We start from the raw sequence: 22,160 nt of genomic DNA, 5'->3' as shown, positions 1-22,160 counted from the left end.
CTGCCGCCATGATAGCCCAAAAATGGGAAAGGTGCATGCCCAGCACAATCTCAATTTCAGCAGTGGGTGTGCTGCTGATATACCTGTTATGGCTAGCAGTTAATCTCTACACCTTCCAAAGCTCCTTAGCAGCCACCTTCTGTTCTACTTTATTCCACTGTGCTACTGTAGCTCCATAAATTGTCATGGGTCTCATTACAGCGGTGTATATCCAGTACATGCTCCTGGGACTTGGACTCCAGTTTTTATCACACGCCCTTCTAGTGCACATGAGAGCACCTTTTGCCTTGGAGCTTGTGAGAGATCCACATTAGTTTTGCAGCCGAGGTTACCTCTAGTTACTTTGCTACCCCTTCTACTGGTAGAATTCTGTCAAAGAGATTAAGATTCCAGTACATTTGGATATGCTTTCTTGCGTATGGTACTACAACTGGTTTCTTGGGACTAATCATTAGGTCCTGTTTCCTACGCAAGCTTTGGACAATGTTCAGAGCACATTTTGCCATTATTATAACATATTGGCAAATATGCCAAGTATTACTGTGACTAAATTCATTTGCATTTCCTTGCCAAAGTAACCTTTGGCTTTTCGCTCTTTAATGAGTCCATTCACCAGTAGGTTCCACAGTAGCGGGGACAAAACCCTACCTTGTGGACACCATCGGTGATGTTTATCGCCGTTTTAATATAATTCAAGGTGGCTTCTCTTATTCATTCACTCAGCTCGGTCTTACTCCACCCATATATAGTGGTCTTAATGGCATGCTCTTCTGCACCTCTACCCTTGGATTCGAAAGTTGTATTGCCAAAAGCCCCCTCAATACCCAGGAAGAAGCAGAGAGCAGTTTCCTGAAAGTGTAGAGCTTTTTCCACCTTCCCAACAAATAATTGGTGAAGTGCTATTTCACATGATTTGTCTGGTTGATGCACAAATTGGTTTACATGTAGAAGACCCTCAGTTAACCTCCTTTCCCTAACATGCACTTTAATCAGTTTTTTTAAAAGGAAGGACAGAGTGATCAGTTTCGTACCCTTAGCGTTGGTATGATGAATTATGTCTGTGTTTGGAATGGAAACAATATTCGCTGTCCTCCAAACATTAGCAATGATTTAGAGCCAGAAAATTTCTATCTAGGACTGGGGTCTTCAATGGTTGAAACTTTCCCGCTGACCACTGGACTTTCTCAGAGTCCACACATTCTCTGGCAGATTTCCAGGCCTCCCATTGCTGTATATCCTCTTTCAGATTGCACTGAGGGAAGCGAGTCTTGAGGAGCACATGCAGAGTCTCATGTGCTGTCCTTGTATCTCACCATCCTCCTTCCTTAGTGTGCCTCCTGGATTTGTAGGTATTCTTGTAAGGATTTTATGAAGCTGTAGCTGTAGCTTCCAAGTCCTCACTGAATGCCTTCCGAGATGATTGTTTTACTTAATAGTAATACCAGTATTTTGCACATTGTCCTTCACTTTTTGCAAACTTGAACAGCCCTCTTCCTGCTTCCTTTGCAATCCAACATTGTTGTTCCACCAAGGTACATCCTGTTAGTGCACTTCTTCGGGAATTTGACCGTTTTCTAAGTACAGAATTAGTTCATGATGGCAGATGTGCTTTATCTTGCCGTTTCCTCTGATTGTACTGAATTTCTTATCAAAATTTCAACTTCAGAAAAGTGAGTGTTTGTCTTTCCTATATGAGCCCCCTGTCTGTTTCCCTAGCACTCCTATACACCATAGCATAACACCCAGACTTAATCAGTCTTCTTTCAGTTGCCTGTCTGCCACTCAGCACTTCCTCTATGTGCTGAGTAGCAGTCTGTTCTATTTATATGTAAAATAAAGGAAAGGCAACCACTCACCTATAGCTGACCAACTTGTGGTGCAGAGAAACAATTGACAGAATACAGTATTTACACTAGCTTTTGACCTCTTACTTTTTCTGTAGCAGAGATACACACACTCACATATGTGGCGGCGGCAAGAATGACTGTTGATGGCAATTGACAGGGTAGGTGGAGGTAGAAGAATGCACAAGGTGAGAAGGAGGTAGTGCTATGGTATAAGGCAGGTCATTAGACAGATGAATCAGCGGCTGCACAACAAGACAAAAGGAGATGAGGGGGTAGACCAAGCCAGGGGTAGAGAGAAGGTGAAATCGAGAGGAGGAAAGGAGATGAAGGGAGAGATGGGGAAAGAAAAGAGAAAGGGAGAGGGTTGGAAAAGGGGGAAAGGGGGGGGGGAGATAGATAGATAGATAGATAGAGAGAGAGAGAGAGAGAGAGAGAGAATGCCCTCATTGGGGTGGGGGGGGGTGGGGGGGGGGGGTTGAAGGCAGTACACAATCTTGAAGGGGAAGGAGCAGTGGGGACAGAAGAGAGAAAGGAAAAGGTAAGTTGGAGCAGTATGAAACAGGTTACTGGAAATTTAGGGCAGGAGGGTTGTGAGAGTGCAGAATATGCTGGAGAACAATTCCCACTAGTACTGGAAAGGATTATCCAAATGGCTTGCGTAGCGAAGCAGCTGTGGAAGCCATTTGTGATGTAGGGCGCAGCATGTTCAGCAATGGGATGGTCAGGTCTGCAGTTCGCTAGAGTTTGACGGTCACTATTCATGTGAGTACATAGTTGGTAACCTGTCATGCTCATATACAATGCTGCAATTTAATCTATCTTATTTCATATCCTTGACATAAATAAAGCTATATGTAAAGTTTGTGGTTGCTATATTTCTTCAGGTGAATTAATTAAACAAAGACAGATTAATCACACTTGAGAGAAATTGAAATTTGGACAATTGTATTACAGTGGAGATAAATTTTAACATGTAGATATCTGGAGCTTGCTTTATTGTTCAAAGAAAACTTCAATTGCTATTGATGAGCTACACTTTAAACCTTAGTTGATCAGAGCATATTTTTCAGTTTTTTTTGTTCTCCTATTAAGCTACTAACTGCAGTAGTCACCATTGTACTTCACACTTAACAGTTCGTCCCCAGTAGTGTGCCATTGACCCTTCTTATCGTAACTACTACAACAGGTGAATGTAGACACTTGCAAGTACAAGAGTACAAGAAAACCAAATGTGTAACACCTAGTTAGTTCATTGGATTGCCTTATCACATGCAGGATAATTAAGGAGCGTTGTTGTATACATTTGCCACCCCCCCCCCCCCCCCCAACACACCCACCCACCCACCCACCCACACCCACACCACACACACACACACACACACACACACACACACACACACACACACACTTTTCTGATGTAGAACCCAACTTCAGTAGACAAGCCACAGTAATCACTACTTCTTTGTAACATTACTTCATTGAACTAGGGTCTACAGCTGTGAGAAATTTTTAAAATGATTTGATACCGCTTGCAGCTGCGTACTATTGCGCAGTTTCAGTTTATACCATTTTCAGAAACTCAGCATTGGTACAAGGAAATATGTGTAATTTTAAATTCCTGCCATGAATGCATTTTGTGGTAGTTACAACATTTGCACTCACAAGCACATTGACAGTGGGTGTTATTCACTTGTAATATGTGCAGGGACTAGTATGGTATTATGTGACATCATTGAATTTTTGTGCAGATACACTTGAAAATTTTCTAAGACCTAAATTGGAGAATAGTACACACAAAGAAAAAAATGACGATGACATCATGTTGTAGCATATCACTTTAAAAAAATACCCTATAAGCATAAGGAACTGGCCAGCACTGCTATGTTATAAAAGTGTTTTTCTTTCTTGTATCTCTGTTGTCCAGATTTTTAGTTATTATGGTCAAAAACTGAAATTCGAGTGTACATTTTATCGTATATTTACAACTGTTCTGTAAAAACTGTGAAACAGAATGAATCTTATGTGTTATACAGGCTCCTGAATGGTTTCCGATCAGATTCTGCTCTTCATAAAGAAATGCTTGCTGTATTAGCAGCAGTTACTGAGGTCATTAAATCATATAAAGGAAGGGAGTCCTCTGTGGAATACTTTGCAGCACTGGTAAGTTCCTCTGTGTTTCTTATTTCTTTTAATTCACATTTGTAATTTTAATGCTAAGTACAATCTGTGCATGTGTTCAAAATACAGCACAACACATTAAACATTTAAATGTAAAAACAGTAATTCCATTTTCTGGATTGATTTAATTTCATTTATATTTCATAATCAATTAAAATAATCTTGAAGTTTCTGGTAATAGATCTACTTCAGTAAAATATTTAGGTATTCTGCAGAAAATAGGATTTGAGTGTCTATTATGCTTTTGTGTAATTAGGTCACTCATGTGTTCACCTACCTTCTTGTGCTTCATAAACAAACTATACTAGAGAACAGTAAAACTGGCAGCAGTTTTCCCACCTCTCAGTTTCCCTTCATTTATAATTGCAAATGAACAGCCTATGATCTGGTCTGCCGTTGACTGTGATTCCAAATGCACATTGTTACAACAGTTTGTTTTCTACCAACGCTGCTAGCTATCATCATAAGAAGCAATGACTGCTGAATGGTCATCTTAAATTGTGAAGCACTAGTGTTGGCCAATTCGTACCTTCAGAAGGCAAAATGTTTAGTGCTGCATATAAAAGTGACATACATTTCTGACTTTTAGAACTAGAAGTTCGTTCCTCAAGGAGGAGAGAGGAATAGGTTGGGGAAAGTTAAACAGGAAAGGCAGGTTACTGACGTCAGGATGAAAGGGACCCACCTGTACTGAGGGCAAGGGTAGGCAAAGATCCCCCTCTCCTACCTGAGGAAGTAACTAATTGTTCCAAATACTAGGAATGCATGTCCCTTTCATGAGTGTGTATTGGGTGTAGCTGAAGGTAAGTGCTGACCAGCAGTTCTTTCTCATGGTTTGTAAGTTTTCACAATTAAATTTCCCTTTGAGGAAATGGACAGCTGTCATATACAGAGTTTATGTGGCAATGCTGCACTTCATTCATGCTGCCATGGGTACAGCTTTTTCATTGCTTCTGATCATGCTTGTGTTATCTTTATGGAACTGTTGCACGTACGCAGAGAGAGCTGTGATTTTAATCGCATACTATACTGTTTTTCCTTGTAAGATGACTCTGCTAAAAGGCACATAGAGCCAAACAAACGGAGTCATATTACAAAGTCTAAATTTTTTTGTGACCTTAAAGACAGCTCCAGAACACTACAGTACAGTATAGAGAATATGTGCACATGCACAGAGAATGGAAACCTGTGACCGAGAAATCTCCAAGGAAATATATTATTAAAAAATGTACTGCCACTGATTCTGATATTCATTCATCATACAATACTGGAATTTTACGATTGTGCCAAGTATTCTGCAAGACAGATGCCTTAAATGACAATTCACAAGGGGCCACCATCCAGTTGGAAGAATTCTGAAATCTTAGGGATTAAGGTACAGAAAGTGCAGTGATGGAAAAAGTGTTCTGATGTAGATATCCATTGTTATAGCAGCTTGGGCTACTTTGAGGAGAAAAATGTGCATCATCAGGAAAGAAAATCATTGCCCTATCGTGTGTCTCAGTGAGACCTGGCTCAATGAGAGTCATGCCAGAAAGCACATCTGTCAGTATTCGAAAAACAGTGGTGATCTTAAGGGGCAGTAGGCAGAGGAAAGAGACTTACTGTCTGTTGTGCAGGATTTTCTGACCATGGCTTTATCAACAGTGCAAAGACAAGATTTGTTTAAAACTGTTTTTCAGATTTGTTACATGATTTAGAAGTGGATTGTGTGATCATCATGAATAACACCAGTTATCATAAAAAGGGAGAAATTTCCTAATTCAAACACGAAGAAGAATGAAATTGCGCAGTGGCCAGAAGACAAAACTAATTCAATATTGAGATGTTGTAAGAGAGCTTAAATGTTGAACAAAATCAATATGTACTTGACAGCTTAGCAACAGAAATGGAGAACCAGTTTGTGAGAATTCCCCCTTATCACTGCCAATAAAAACTAATAGGAAATATAGGAGTGTTAAAGAAAGGAAAGGTCACATCCAAAAGTTTCAAATCCAGAATTAAAGATGCGCAAAATTTACTTGAAGCCGTTGATGGAGGTACCATGGCTAAGTTTCTACACCATGCAAGAAAATTACTTACTGAAGGAAATAATCTGAGAAAATACTGTTGAAAGAATTGTAATTCTTCCAAATTACTTGTCAACTGGAGACTTGTCGAATACACTGAGTTCTTTAGAGCAGAATGGTTAAACAAATTACATTAAATGTTGTTCTTTCAAAGTTGTAGACATCATTCTCTCTCTCTCCTCTTCTTTTCCTGTAATCTTTCCCTTTGCCCCAATTATTTAGCAGTACAAGGCTGAAGAGCAGCAGAGTAATACTACTTGTGCTGGGATGTTTGTCGCTGTTGTGGCGAAAACAAAATCCTTGTTTTCTGGTTTGTGTCAAGGTTAAACCTAACACACAGAGCTAATCAATATTTAAATGTTCACACAATCAAAACTGAAATATCTTTAATTTAACAGATAAGCGGATTACTGTATTTTGCTACAATATGTCTTATAATTCACTTAAGGATTCATTTGTGTGGAAAGACTCAAGAATGGAGTTATGACTGGTTTTTCCTTACAGTAATTTCAGTTTCTTGACAAATGGTTTTCCAGCCATAATAAATTATAACTTATTGTCTGATTCTTTATTGCAGTGTGCTATATGTTGATTTCGGTAATTGGGTTATTTTGAAGTGAGCACCTTGTAATTCGTTGCACATACTTTTCGGATAGCATTATTTGACAGTGCAGTTTACCAGTTTTGCTTGACATGTGGTGGATCTTTGGTCTGAAGGCTCCAGATTGTATATGGCCGAAGTGAAGAGAGAGGACATGAATGGGGAGAAATGTGGAGAGAAGGTGGAGAGGGTCACTTCAATATTTGGCCGTACAGCTGCCAGTTTGACTGTTCCATAGTGTACAGTAGTTCCATGACTGTTTTGAACATTTGCAATAAATTTAATGTTTTTGATGCGGAATTTCACCTGTTGTGTGCCCCCCCCCCCACCTCCCCCCCCCCCCCCCCGCACCCCCCCCACACAAAAACACACACACACACACACACACACACACAGCCAGAAGAATATACTGTGTACACCACTGAGCATTAATGTTAAGCTCATTTCTATGGTCTTGATGTAGGCTGTTTTCCTAATGATTACATGGTGTTGCAATTATGAGCATTGTTATGGCACAGCTTCACCATTCTTGGTTTACTCAGCATTTGAATTAAACATTTCCTTGTTATTAGTTAGTTGTTATACATGTAACCAGGGTATACATATGTTATAGCTCTGCAATTTGGTTTACAGGATTTACAAAGAGCTCTAACAGTTTCGGCGACAAGAGAAGTGGTGCAAAACTGGATTGCGAACTTCACATTTCTCTTACTACAGTTGACTTACTTGAAATGTTAGCCAGTCCTCTTCTCTGGATATGTGGCTGCGTTGATCTCCATAACTTCCTCTCTGAAGAAATAATGCTGGTTAGAGGAACCAAAAAATTACTCTCTCTCTCTCACTTGAAATAACTCGGTACTCTCATACTTTCAGTTCAGCTCAGGTGTATTTTCCTTTCTACAAGTTTTATATAAGCATACAAACTCTTGCAAGTCAACTACACCGATACCCATTAGACACACTTAAATAATCACAATTGCCTGGTTTTAACAAGCAAATAATTTATAGATGTCCCATGCGTCTTGCTTTGTTTAGAGCTAAGACACGAAGTAAGTTAAAAGTCTATAGTCATTTTTTTTTTTTTTTTTTTTAATTACTCTGTGTCCTCTCAGACAGTGTCTGTGGCTCTTGCAGCAAACACTTGTCAGCATCATTCAACTGCCCCACTTATCATCTTCTCTTTACAAACTTCCAACCTGACACAGAAACTGGTGGCGCAGTAGAGGTGTTTCCGCTTACTTACTTAGTTTTAAAATATCTGGTGTTCGAGGCGGCGGAAGGCAGAGTGTCTCTAGAATTTACACCGAAATTCTAGAGTCACTACAGAGCTTATATTTGTTTGATTACAATCAACAAATGACAAAGTGTGTTTAATATGATTTTCAATTGCAGAAGGATGATAAAATAAGCAATCTTATTTGTATAAAAGAAAGTTAAGAAAGCTTCAAGTATAACAGTAATAATTGGTAGCATTGAACCATATTTCTGTCGTACACACAGCTCAGTAATGTATTTCAAGGGACAATGCACTCATCATCAGGTTGTAAAACTTACCTCATGAGGTTAAAACACTAAAAAATTTACTGATATATTTGCAGCATTCATAAAATGAAGTAGGATAAAAACACATTGGAATATGTTTTCTACAACCTGACAGTGAAAACATTATCTCTCAGAACACATTGTTGAGCTGTGTAGGACAGAAATTTGTTGGATGCCACAAGTTATTACCGTTAAAATGCAAGAGCTGTTACCTCGCATCCTTAAAATGGAACATATTAAATAGCTTGGAGTTTAATTTCTTACTGACGCCAGTTATTAGAAGCAGAGAACTAACTTAACTGGAAGGGGTGGTGAAGGAAGTTAGCTTTGATACTGCTGAAGGAATCATTCTGGCCTTTACCTTGCAGTGATTTGGGGAAATCTCAGATAAAAATAGCTGTGCTGTATGTTATGAAATTTTCTGTTCTTGAATGTGAAAACAGTGTCCTAATTATTGCCCTGCCACTTTCAGTAATAATTTGCATAATAAGACTGACAATTTTTTTATCTATTTTGGGGCTAGACCACACACTATTATGAGTAAATGTGCCTATTGTGTGAAACAAAATATTGAGACACCACAGTTCGTAAACAACTGAATAGTCAAAAGATGCTTTGAACAATGGGATAGCAACTAGTTCCATTAGTACTCTCTCAACAATTTTTTTTAAAAAAAGTACAAGTCACAAGATTTCCCAGATTCATGGTAAACTTTAGGGAACCGAAAGTGACACAGAACGGAAATATATTTGCCATCTATTGCAAGAAAACAAAAGATTAGTGCTACAACTTTTTTGTATGAACTGTGTGAGGAAACAGTTTCAGATTGTTTACAATGTGAGTTTTCAGTCACAGAATATGATATGAGTGCTGAGAAACTGGATGGAAGTAAAATACCATGGATTTACCTTTTAAGTGACGTCTTCGTCTGCACCAGTGGATTGGAGAAGTATGCAGTTTTTGAGTTTTGAACTGGATTTAACTTGTACAAGAAGTCTGACAATTTGAGTGTCGTTTTCCTTGTCTTCTCATAGAAAGTGATGAGACTGATAGTCATTGAATGGGTCAGGCCTTTTGGATAAGCTCATCCAGCTGGAAATCCATGGACTTAACATTAATTTGCATTACTATATCTCATACTCTCTCCACATTGCTAATGTGCCACATAAGGTGCTCAGAACCATTTACTGCAGAAAAGACATTCTTCGTCAGTGTATATGAATTGCAAATGATAACTTATAGTAAAATATTTTCACATTTTATATATGCTTGCAATACAACTATTGGATAGCATGAGGAACAGAACAGCCATACCGTGGTTATATTTTGATTGCTGATGTGATATTCCTGTTCAGTCTGAGTATGCACTTGAATTTTGAAAGCAATTATCATGTATATTTAAAGGGCAACAGTCCAGTGTGCAATATAGATACATTTCATCAAAATAATAGTATATATTTTAGTCTTTTGAGATCAGGTATTTTTCATCGACTTCATGTAATAATGAACATTGAATGACGAATTTGAGATGCTTGTTCACAAATTGATTTTTCCTCTTTCTTACAGATGTCAACATTGGAGAAGAGTGATACAGAGATTTCAGTGGCAGCTGTCCTTTCATTAATTGGCATGTGTATAAAAGGAGTCCCTGAGAGTCTTCTGAAATTGAAATTCTCTGAAACATCAAAATTGTTAGTTGATTTACTTGGAAAATATTCCGAAACTGAGAACAACGTGATCCTGAGAACAGTAAGTGCAAAGCTATTATGCATACCTTTGTGGAGCTGTCAGTGACAATCAGTTCAACTACTTGTTTCCTGTTCTAAATTTTTATGATTAGTGAATATATATACCATCTTCCAAAATGAGAGAATATTCTGGTTAGAACCAGGAACAGTTTTATCTGATGTGTAAGTTATATATTAGCTGGCGTAGGTAGTATCGCTGGTATGGTGCATTGTTCCCTTACATGTCAGCATGTATGCCAGGTAGTAAGATTCATGTACAGACAGGAGTGGAAAGTTTATAGTGATGACTGTCATCTCTTTGTGGTGCCATAAACAGACCTTGAAGGCAATATTATGTAAGGAAGACAACAAAGCTGAGTAGTAGTAGTAGATGCGGTATGTTACTAGCTCATACCAGAATAGTTTCTGTACCAAAGGTTAACGAAATCCAGCCCTACTTTGTAGGATGATTGCCAGTCTTAAAAATGTGGACAGTGTTAATGTGTGTGTTAGGATTGATAAAGTAATGAAATCACTGAGAGACAAAAGTAAGAATTCACTGGTATTTTTTGTACTTATTGCTGGAAATATTGGTTGCAATAATAATCCATATTGAACTAGACATAAGGAGTACATACAGAAAGTGTGACTAAGGAACAGAGCTTTAATGTTATGAAATATAGAACTAAAAACTTCAACAGACAAGATCGCTGCTTACAATTTTATTTTAGATGACTGGTTTCGGCAAACTTAAGCTTTGAGCCAAAAGGCCTCCATCTACAGTAGAAACACACACACACACACACACACACACACACACACACACCACACACCACACACACACACACTCATGCAGGCACAACTTACACAAATGTGACTGCTGTCTCAGGCCACTGAATCCAGATACCAGATACAATAAAGTGGGTTAAATATTTTCACAGAATGCATGTATACAACATGTCTTATGCAGATCAACCTCAGTATGTCTCCATCATATATACATTATATTATTGAAATATTACAGTGGGAAATGTGCAGTAAATTTTCCATTTTGAATCACATGTAGGCCTAAGGTGTGTTGGGACAAGAAAAGTTGCAGTATTAACCTTGCTGTCCGAATATTTGATAAAGTGTTTCTGAATTAGTTCACTATCAGATGTAATGTTTACTTTATAAAGTTTCCCAAACACTGGGGCAGTTATTTAAAATTAGTCTCACTAATTTTGTGTATGCAGATACCTTTAAATATGCACAACAGTTTCCCAGAGCTCTCGCAACAAGTCTCTCTTCTGTTTTCCTTCTGTACTCCTGTTTACATATGGTCGTCCAGTTTCAAATCACTTTGTAATGTTATTCCCAGATATTGAACCAGTTTGATAGGCTTTTCAGATATTTTCCTCTCTCTCTCTCTCTCTCTCTCTCTCTCTCTCTCTCTCTCTCTCTGTGTGTGTGTGTGTGTGTGTGTGTGTGTGTGTGTGTTAGATGCCAGGTGCCAGCCTCCATTCGAGCAGCATCACAGGAGAGTTAACATTCATTTGTCAATTACTTTATGAGTTTCTTACAAGAAGCGGCTTATTTAGTTTTATCTGTACATTGTGTTGTTTTATTCTTAAATTTCTTGCGAGTGTGTGTATTTACTATTCAATTACAACTACTGTGTAATGTATAGTTCCTCGATCTTTAGTGTGGGTAGGTACTGTGATTGCTGTGTACAGATGCTAGCTGAGTTGGTGATCCTTCACTCACAGCTCCAGACAGGCAGTGCTGGCTTCATTCACAGAGCTTGAGGGCGTTGCCAATGGGCATCATTGAGGGAGCAGGGCATGGTCTGAAAAGAATGAGGCTGCACCATGGTTTTAAGGGTGATATGGGCAGTAAAATCCTTAGCCTTGCCAAGCCCAGGTGAAAAAAAATGTTCAAAAAACCCTTGCAGATTTCATTAAATTTCTGGTATGGCACTTGGTTGGAAGCCAGGTTAACTGTATCTGCAACCATGAACCCAAATGCTGTGATAGCATCCAAGCCATACAAGTTTTTCATAAAAGTACGGTCCACCTCAAGAAGGGTAACAGGTGGACCACCATCTTATATACCGTTTGCCTTAAATCGTCCAAGAGTGGGGATCCATTGTGTGTTGCAGTATACGAGATGATGTATAGCAGAAGACAATGGCGGTGCACTGAGATGTATATACATGCTGTGCCCGTATCTATTTCCAACGAAAGTGGTTTCTTGTTGATACACACATTGGTGACTAGCACACTGGACTCACATTCGAGAGGACGACGGTTCAGTCCTGCGTCCGGCCATCCAGATTTAGATTTTCCGTGATTTCCCTAAATCGCTCCAGGCAAATGCCAGGATGGTTCCTTTGAAAGGGCACAGCCGACTCCCTTCCCCGTCCTTGCTTAATCTGATGAGGCTGATAACCTCGCTGTCTGGTCTCTTCCGCAAAAGAAACCAACCTGACACATTGATGAACAACATGTTAGAAACCATTGCAGTGTGATTACCCTCAGGGCGGACTTCATTGATGTCCATTGCTTGGGGGTCTGAAGGTGTGGCTCAAGCGGTTGGTGCATGACATACCACCACAGTTTGTCCTTTCATCTGACTGTGATGACAGAAAGACCAGTTCGTGGGGCAGTCAGGCCAATCATGTTGAACAAATGAGTGGGGCACGAAGGAAAGGGCTTGCTGGCAACACCTTGCTATGGACAAGGCTTATGGGCATGCTGCACTCCTGTGATTTCCGCCTCCAAGGATGTGCCGGGCCCAGAGTGCTTGCCATCATCCAAGTTCACAGCATCCACATCTGCCCTGTGCTCCAACTGGTGGCCTGCTGCATGAAAAACTTCAAACAATTGATGAATAGAAAGGACCTCTACCAAGATGGGGTCTTCAGATTATAGTGCCGATTAGCAGACTGAGCTGACCTAACAATATCCTTGACCATAGTATCGGCATAAGACTCCTATTCCTGAGAAGTAACAAAGTGACACTTTTGACTGAGACCTTGCAACTCCACAGTCTAAGCATGATTCGTTTAATGAGGGTGCTTCCTGCACTAATAAAACTCCACTGTCAAGGAAAAAACACGAATGTGCCAGTGATAATATATCACTAAGTGCCATGTTTTGTCAAATGAGAGGGAAGCGGGCTTCTGAAACAAGGCCAAGTTGCCCAACAAGTGATGCATGTGGGCATAATCAACAACAGAAAAAAGAGCCTTAATGCTATCGGTGTCCATTACATTGAATGCAGCAAAGTGTTGATGCAACACATGTCATATGCCTTCCTGTCCTCTGTGGACTCATCATAAGTGAGGAAGGGAGGCGATGGGCTGTCAATTGCTCTCCCATCACTCTGGTGAACACCCTGCCCAACATGGCTGTGTGTTCATACTGTTGCAGTTCCGAATGCCACTGGCTTTCCAGCTGCTGCTGCAGCACCACATCCAAGGACGCACCAGTCGTCATTGTCAAATCAACGAGAAACACACATGAAAGTCCAACAGCCCTGGTCGTCACTTGTATAGTAATTCCACATACAAATAAAAACACACACTAAGTTAAATTGTTTTAATATGAACACAGTTCCAATTTTCCATAGAAGTCCAGAGTACAATCTAGGATGAGTCCAAGAGACAAAAACAATTCTCCCAAGAGCAGAGTTCAAGTTACTGCTAGAAAGTACAATAATGAAACGAGAGTGTTACGGTGTAAATACGGAGTTAGTTTGTTGATTGGTGAGTCAAGATGGTGCTGATCATCAGTGGCACATGCAGGCCCTGATGCAGTCACTTTCTTCTGATGTTTGATCAGCCAGCTGCCTGGTGGCCAACCCCGATTCACCTGGTGATTGCGCAGGTGAGTTGAATGTCAGTGGCTCACGATGGTGCCTCATGAGACGTTACGGTAGACATGGCAGTGGTGCCAGTATGAGATGAGTGGTAACATGGTGGGTCACCACAGTGTGTAAATATGCAGTAAATATTTAGTGAGTGACATTGATTTGCTGACTTGTGTGTTAACTTTCTCTTTTATTTGAACCCTGTAATTTTATTTACATCTTTAAACTTTCCAATATTTTGTGCTGCTGTTGTGGTCCTAAAGTCTGAAGATGGGTTTGACACAGCTCTCATTGCTACGCTATCCTGTGCAAGCCTCTTTATCTCCAAATAAATGCTTAAACCTACATCCATTTGAAAATGTTTATTCTAGTCATCCCTTGACCTGACGCTACAATTTCTGAGATACAGAACATAAGTTTTGGCTGTGAGTCTGCTGCGTTGTCTGCTGTGACAGATGATGTTCAGTGCTCAGCAGGATGATACAGATGTCTGTCAAGTTATATTCCACATCATGCTGCAAAATTTGAGAACACACAGGGGACATCATCGAATGAATTACTTTGCCCTCCTCCAATCCCTTTCAGGATGTGTATGGATAAAATTTCTGTTAGGAGGAGATTTGTTAGTGCTGTGTAACAAGTGGATGCGACAGATCTCAGAATTTGAGCTCGTTTTCAACAAGGCTAACAGAACTGATGCTGTCAAAAGAGAAAAATATTTCTAAGAGATTAGCCAACATGATTTTGCAGAAATATCCTTACATAACACCAGAGATAATTAAAATATCCTTACTCACCCTAATTGTTACAGTCTCCTCCGTCCTTTCCATTTTTTTCCATCCTTTAATGAAGGTAACTCAAGTTACAATATAAGTGTGTCCCTCCCTCCATCCCTCCCTCCTTCCCTCCCTTTTTAAAGTTATTGCACGCTGTTCTTATGGTTTTAGGCCATACTGTGGGAAACGATAATCTCAAATTCTCAATAAATTCCTTTTTTTGGTATAAATGATGATACCTTTTTGTCTTTCAGTAAAATATGACCACAGAGTTCACAGTATTTCTTGTAGCATTACTTGATGTCTAATATTGTGTTTATATGTTATTGAGTAATGCTGTAAATGTATTTATTTACAGCTTATAGGGTGTCTATCAGTGCTACTCAGAGCCCAAGATGCTGCAGTGTGGACATATTCTTCAACATTGCAAGTTCTTGATTCTATCCTCACTTTCACAACTCATTCAAAACCAAAGGTATAAATATATATATGTTATTAATACTTTGTATGTAGAAACTGAAAAATGAGCTGAAATGAAGTTGAAAGTGCAATTAATGGCTATACTCTAAAGCTTTTTAATATATTTTAAGTATTTTAATTTTTATATAATTTGTGGTAGCAACATTTCCTTTTTTCTCCATTTTTAGAAATTTTTTGTATCAGTGTGAAAATTTAGTTGTTTGTGAATGATCAACAGAAATATGTTTCATCAGGTTAGCTGGTAATAAATTGATTCCCTTAAAAATAAATAACTTGCACAGCTATAGATTCCTTGTTCTGGAAGAGAACTCACATTTTCAGTATTAATTTGTGAAATGTAATTTATCACAGATAAGCCTTTTTTTTTTTTAATCCCTCGAGCAGGTGTGCCTATGTTTAATGTGTGCCAACTATAAATAACATTGTTTTGTACCATTTATTTTATTTATTTACACGTCAAGTTCTGTAGGACTAAATCTCCAAGGTCATGGAACGTGTCGGTACATGAAACTACAACATAAGAGTTATAGCAGATAAAAATAAAATGTTTATGAACCAGAAAACAGTCAATCCATAAGTTTAAGTAAACACAATCAACATTGCAACAAGAATCAGCTTAATTTTTCAAGGAAATTCTTGACAGAATAGAAGGAGAGACCCATGAGGAAACTCTTCAGTTTCGATTTGAAAGTGCATGGATTACTGCTAAGAGTTTTGGATTCAAGTGGTAGCTTATTGAAAATGGATGCAGCAGTATACTGCACACCTCTCTGCGCAAGAGTTAAGGACGTCCGATCCAAATGCAGGTTTGATTTCTGCTGAGTATTAACTGAGTGCAAACTCCATATTCTTGGGAATAAGCTAATATTGATAACAAGAAATGACAGTAAGGAATATATATATTGAGAGACCAATCTCAAAATACCCATACTCACGAACAGGGGTCGACAAGAGGTTCGTGAACTTACACCATTTACTGCCTGAGCTGCCTGTTTCTGAGCCAAAAATATCTTTTTAGAATGGGATCAGTTATCCCAAAATATAATACCATACAACATAAGCGAATGAAAATAAGCAAAAGAGACTAATTTTTGTGTCCAACAATCACTCACTTCAGATATCATTCGAATAGTAAAAATGACAGCATTAAGTCTTTGAACAAGATCCTGAATGTGGGCTTTCCATGACAGGTTACTATCTATCTGAACACCTAGAAATTTGAACTGTTCAATTTCACTAATCATATGCCCATTCTGTGAAATTAAAATGTCATGTTTTGTTGAATTGTGTGTTAGAAACTGTAAGAACTGAGTCTTACTGTGATTTAGCATTAGTTTATTTTCTACAAACCATGAACTTAGGTCATGAAATGCACTATTTGAAGCCAAGCCAATGTAGCATACGACATCACCTAGTACCAAGCTAGTGTCATCAGCAAACAGAAATACTTTATAATTATCCATAATACAAGCGGAATATCATTTATCTTAATAAGGAACAGGAGTTGCCCCAACACTGACCCCTGGGGCACCCCCAACTTGACTGTACCCCAGTCAGACCCCACATCATAGCCATTATCAACATTGTGAATAATGACCTTTTGCTGTCTGTTGCTGAAGTAAGAGGTGAACCAACTGTGAGCTATTCACATAGTTGTTTTACAGTTGTAAGCCTGCTTTTATTCCTTCACTATTCCTTCAGCTAACACAGTGATAAGCAGTGTTGCTATATGCCAAAGTGAGGAAGCAGTAATACAAAATAAATACGGAGCCAGCTGAGGAAAAATATACGATCTGTGCAAGAAAATGACCCAGATTCCGAGATAGCAGCACAACCTCCTAATGAGGCATTTGTCTATGAGATAATTAGTAATTGAATAAGAATCTGATGCAACTGCAATTTTTAATGCTCTGAGTGGGTCTTTACTGTGCGGTAGCACTTGAACGTGACAGCGGAGTGATAAAATGAAATTTTATTTTATTATCATTTAATGAAACAGCAATTTAGCTTATATAATATAATTTTATTTTATTGTTATTTAAAGAAGCTAAGATTAAACTGCTATTTTGAATGTGTATGTTTACCTTGGTAACATAAAGACAACTATCTTTAGATGTGTGTAAAGTACACTATGAGCCCACTAGGTTATGAAAATCAGTGCACCTGCTTGAGGATTAACTATCTTAAATTTATTGTGCAATATTCCAATTTGAGGAGAAGAAGAAGAAGAAGAAGAAGAAGAAGAAGAAGAAATTATGGTGTACACTTCTCTCTGATATAGTGTACACACTTCAAGAAATATATAAGTTCAATTCTTTAATTTTTTGCCCAACATGTGGAACATGATGGTGTAATATCTGCAACTGTAATAATTACTTGAAATCAAATAACAGCATCAGTTGCACTTCTCTTTTTGATCATCATGGCAAGTTTGAGCTGCCAAGGCCATTTTCCAGTGCTTACAAGTCCAGACCAATATTGTGGGAGTACACAGACAGACTCTGTGTGTATTTTCATGATGCTAGGCAGGTAACCACTGAAAAATGGCCTTGGTACCTGAAACTGGTCATGATGTTTGAAACTAAAAGTGCTACTGTTGCTGTTACTTGATCATAAGATTAAAATTGTATTAACTTTGTAGGATTATTCCAATAGGTATTAAAAATTATATCTGATCATTTGATTGGTGGTGTGTGGCAGATTAAATATATTTAATACTTGGGATGTGAGTTGGGTTGATAAAAAATCTCACCAAGCAGCTGCAGGAGATGATGCATATAAAAATTGTGGAAATGTGCAAGCTTTCGGAGCCAGTGGCTCCTTCTTCTGGCAGAACTTGAAGTGAAAAGAAGAAGGGTGAAGGAAAAGGACTGGCAAGATTTAGGAAATGGGGGGGGGGGGGGGGGGGGGGAGAGTCCCCAACAGTCTTTCCTTCTCATTCCATCAGAATCAGGTAAGTCTCCCTTGGTCTGGGGTTTTGGGCAACTTTTATGTAACACTTCCTGTTTCCTAAACCTCACTAGCTGTCTTGTACAGTGGTCAAACTGTAACATATTGCCAAAAATTTAATACTGAATATTGTGATCCAGAAATGTGTTTTAATGTCTACACACCGATTTGTTTGTAATGTAAGAGCAGCAGAATCAGTCCACATTTCCACTGGGGAGGGGGCAATATATACAGCTTGTGACAACCTTGTCACCTGTAAACATTGCAGTACTCGTGCTAGTTGTCATTACGAGAGTTGCGTTGCTTCACAATGGTTCGGACAACAATAAAATACGATCAGAGGCTCTGTATAGTCACTCAAACATAGCAGGGAATGATACAGGTGGACATTGCAGCGAATGTCGCTGTGAGGCAAAGTGATGTCTCTGGAATCTGGCACAAGTTTCTAGCAATAGGATCAGTTGAGGATTGTCACAAAGGTGGTTTGTCCGTTTAGTCTTTGTATCAACCTGGGAAATGTCAGACACTGATGTAAGTGATCACAGAATAGAAATTCTTACATCTCTACGTAAATTGTCTTCCTTCATTGCATTAAAGTAATGCAAAATATTTTAAATTACTGTGCCATTGGGACATTAGGCAAGGAGTTCCATTTTTTAAGGAAACATTTATGTGTGAGGAAAGGAAGCTGCGCTAGTAATATGGTTATGATGGCATCAGGTAAAATCCTCATGCCAGCAAAACTGTACTGAAGCAACTTCTGAAGACTATGGACACAGACAGATTCTATTTTCAGTTTTTATTAGGTTGGTGCATAAGTACATAACATTTTTATTTTTCAGGCTGGTATTCTGGTTGTTACAGGTTTGTGGATCGAGAGTCATTTTTTATTTGTAGTTCACTGTTGGTATTTGAGTTTACATGTTGTCATTTTGTCATTTGAAGATACTGAGTGGAGCTGTGTAAACTAGAAAATGGAATCTGAATATTTCTGACATATTCTTTGTTTTGAGCTTAGTTGAGGATGGCAACAGTGCAGGCAGCCAGAAACATTGGTGCCATGTATGGGGATAAGCCTGTTGGACAGAGCACTGCAAGAAAATGTTTTTCTCATTCTAAACAGGATTGTTTTGACATTAGTGACTCTCCATGTTCAAGAAGACCTTCCCGGTTTGATGAAGATTGTTTAAACACATTAGTACAGAATGATCACTGACAGTGCACTCAAGAAATGGCAGATGTGATGATTTATGATCATTCCACTATCGTGCAACATTAGCAAGCAATGGGGAAGGTTCAAAAATTGAGTGTATGCTCTAAGCCAAAACCACAAAAATCGATGGGTGGTTACATGTGCATCTCTGCTTATTTGTCATCATTTGGCTCTTGAACAACACTGACCATTCCGAACTTGTATCATTACTAGTGGCAAGAAATGGTGTCTTTATGCTAACATAAGAAAAAGAAAGGAATGATTTAGCCTAAACAAAGCAGCAACTCCCTGTACAAAGACCTGCGTGCATCCACAAAATATATGTTGCGTGTCTGGTGGAATATTGATAGTGCTGTGTACCATGTATTGTTTCCCCGAGGTGTAACAATCACCACTGACATTTGTTACCAGCAACTGAGATGAGATGTCTTGCAGACACAATCCAAGAACAACATCCAAGAAGACTGCATGAAGTGGTGCTACTCCACGATAACATCCACCTGCAATCTGCTAGACTGGCAAACACTATATAGGAATTCGGTTGGGAAGTCATTCTTTACCCAACTTATTCACCTTGATATAACACCCTCAGAGTTTCAGCTTTTCTGCTCTCTATTGAACAACATTCAAGAAACTTCCATTCTGCATGAAAATATACTCTGAACATGGCTTGCCTCAAAACCATGTGTCTTCTACAGTTGCAGAATTCAAAAGTTACCCCAGCATTGACAGTCTTTCGTAAATAGTGAAGGAGAAAGTCTCTGTTATGTGAATTTATTGTATTTATTAAACTTACAGAATATTGCTATGAACTTATGCACCAACCCAATACATTGACTTACTATAAAAACTAAAACCAGAAAAAAATGATGGTTCATAAACCAAAAAATTTGAAGATAGTTAATATTTTGTAAGATCTGTTGGTGAAATGATGCCTATGAGGATGTCAGACTACCAATCTGAATGTGTGTTTGTCCATAGGTGGCCCTAGGATTTACCATGCAGTTTCCATAACTTCTAATGTGTGACAATATTTCGGTCTATTTAGGGAAAATTTAGTCTCCACATTTAGGTAAATGTCCCTCTATAATTTGCTCAATGGTTTGTTCAACTGAGTTTCCTTCCTTCCTTGCTTCCATAATTGGCTGGGCAAGCCACACCTTCACCAATGGGACCATGTCTATGTAAAGCTGTTTGATGATCATGTCAGCTTTTAGCATTGACTCTAGCTTTGTTTTTGCATATTATTAACAAATAAAACAAAGCAGATCTATTCTGTATGTTTGCTTGTGAAAATCTTTTCAGACTTGCAGAAACCAATTAAGTTAGAAAGCAGTAAAGAGGATGCTTTCAAATTTTATTATCTTTATTATAATGCACCGATTTCTTCCCCAGAAAATCTTGTAAGTCAAATATGGAATCCCAATAAAGAGACAACGCAAAAGAATTACTAACGAATTTGGTACCAGATTGCTGTTTTGACCTTCGGATGAACTGTCTTGAAATACTTGTGTTTGTACTTAAATATATATTTGTTTGTGGTAAACAGTCAACTTATTAATAAATATTTATAGCAATAGCAAATAGTGCAGACACTAGGTTCTACTTAATGTCCAGTGTAATTACTCACATACATGAGTTGCATCTCTGAAACCATAGATACTGGTATTTTGATGATTATTGTAGCAATAGACTAATATCAGACTTGTCTTCTGTACCACACATTTATTGGTAAGTAGTGGTTAATGTTTCTTGACAATATCTGCATGTCTGTTGTAGGTTCGCAAGGCAGCACAACATGCTGTTTGTGCAATACTGAGGGGTAGCAGCATAATGCTGGATGGAGCCCCTACTCCACCACCAGCTCATCACCCTGCAGCAAAGCATGTTGCCAAGTTCTGCAACACACAGATGGAGACAAGTGGTTCTCTCGGAGGCTCCACGACAACACTACATGTTCTTAATCTCCTCAAGGATATAATTTTTGCATTTCCGAAGGCTCAGGTCAAGGTTAGAGACTCGAATTTCTATTGAATTTCACCTGGTTTTGTTTTTCTTATTACCAGGTGTGTGTATATATCATATCATCATCATTTTATTCCCATTCTCTTGTCATTGTGCCAGATGTCTCCAGTATTGCAGTTGATGTCAATATAAACTAGGTGGCAATGGTTGACTCCACTTGGAAGACAAATTAGCAAAATTTTAGGATTAAACATTTGCTTCATGTATTGTAAACTGCCTTTCTGTCATGTGTGTATTTTTGTGACATTCTCATGTAAATTGAATCATTCTAAGGCATTACTATAATAAGGCAATACTATAATTGTTAGCTTATATAGATCACCAGGAGGAGATGTAAATACATTTTTCGAAAGATTTGAGCTGCTTACGAGGAAAATACTAAAATCTAAAATTAAACTAATTATCTGTGGCGATTTCAACATTGAAATGGCCAACAGTGATGAACATGTTACTAAAACATTTTTTAATATCTTAAGATCACTAAATTTACAATGTACAAATTACACATCAACACGGGATAATGCGTGCTTAGATAATATTATAGTAAATTTTTCTAGAGATATGTATGATGTCACATATCACGTCAGACTTGCCAGTGGAGTCCTAACTGATCATGAACCATTGATTTTAACATTCTGCTCTGATCAGTTGCCTAAATCAGACAAATCAGTCAGAATCAAGTCTAATACCACATGGGTAAGAGGACAGAAAGATGAATATATTAATTTATTTATTGACAGATTATCTGATGCTAACTGGGACTTTGTGTACAACACACAACCTGAGAAGGGTGCTGGTGAAATGGTGTTTAACAACTTCCTGAAAATACTCACAGAGTTATGGTACTCCTGCTCACCATTAATCAAAAGTAGCCCTAAGCATAAACAGAAAAACAAACAGC

At 38.5% G+C, this 22,160-nt stretch overlaps 1 protein-coding gene across 1 annotated transcript in view; it reads left to right on the top strand.

Annotated features, from left to right (window-relative positions):
* LOC126177057 (RRP12-like protein) overlaps window positions 1-22,160 on the top strand; it is a 141,078-nt gene that overhangs the window by 22,664 nt on the left and 96,254 nt on the right. Inside the window, exons 3-6 of the mRNA XM_049924294.1 lie at window positions 3,881-4,007; window positions 9,804-9,986; window positions 14,951-15,067; window positions 21,014-21,244. Of these exons, the coding sequence (XP_049780251.1) occupies window positions 3,881-4,007; window positions 9,804-9,986; window positions 14,951-15,067; window positions 21,014-21,244 (658 nt within the window). The remainder of the gene's footprint in view (window positions 1-3,880; window positions 4,008-9,803; window positions 9,987-14,950; window positions 15,068-21,013; window positions 21,245-22,160) is intronic.

The sequence above is a fragment of the Schistocerca cancellata genome, chromosome 3 (assembly GCF_023864275.1).
Source record: "Schistocerca cancellata isolate TAMUIC-IGC-003103 chromosome 3, iqSchCanc2.1, whole genome shotgun sequence".
NCBI lineage: Eukaryota > Metazoa > Arthropoda > Insecta > Orthoptera > Acrididae > Schistocerca > Schistocerca cancellata.
The sequence above is the reverse complement of the archived record's forward strand: the minus strand, read 5'-3'. Positions and strand labels throughout refer to the sequence as shown.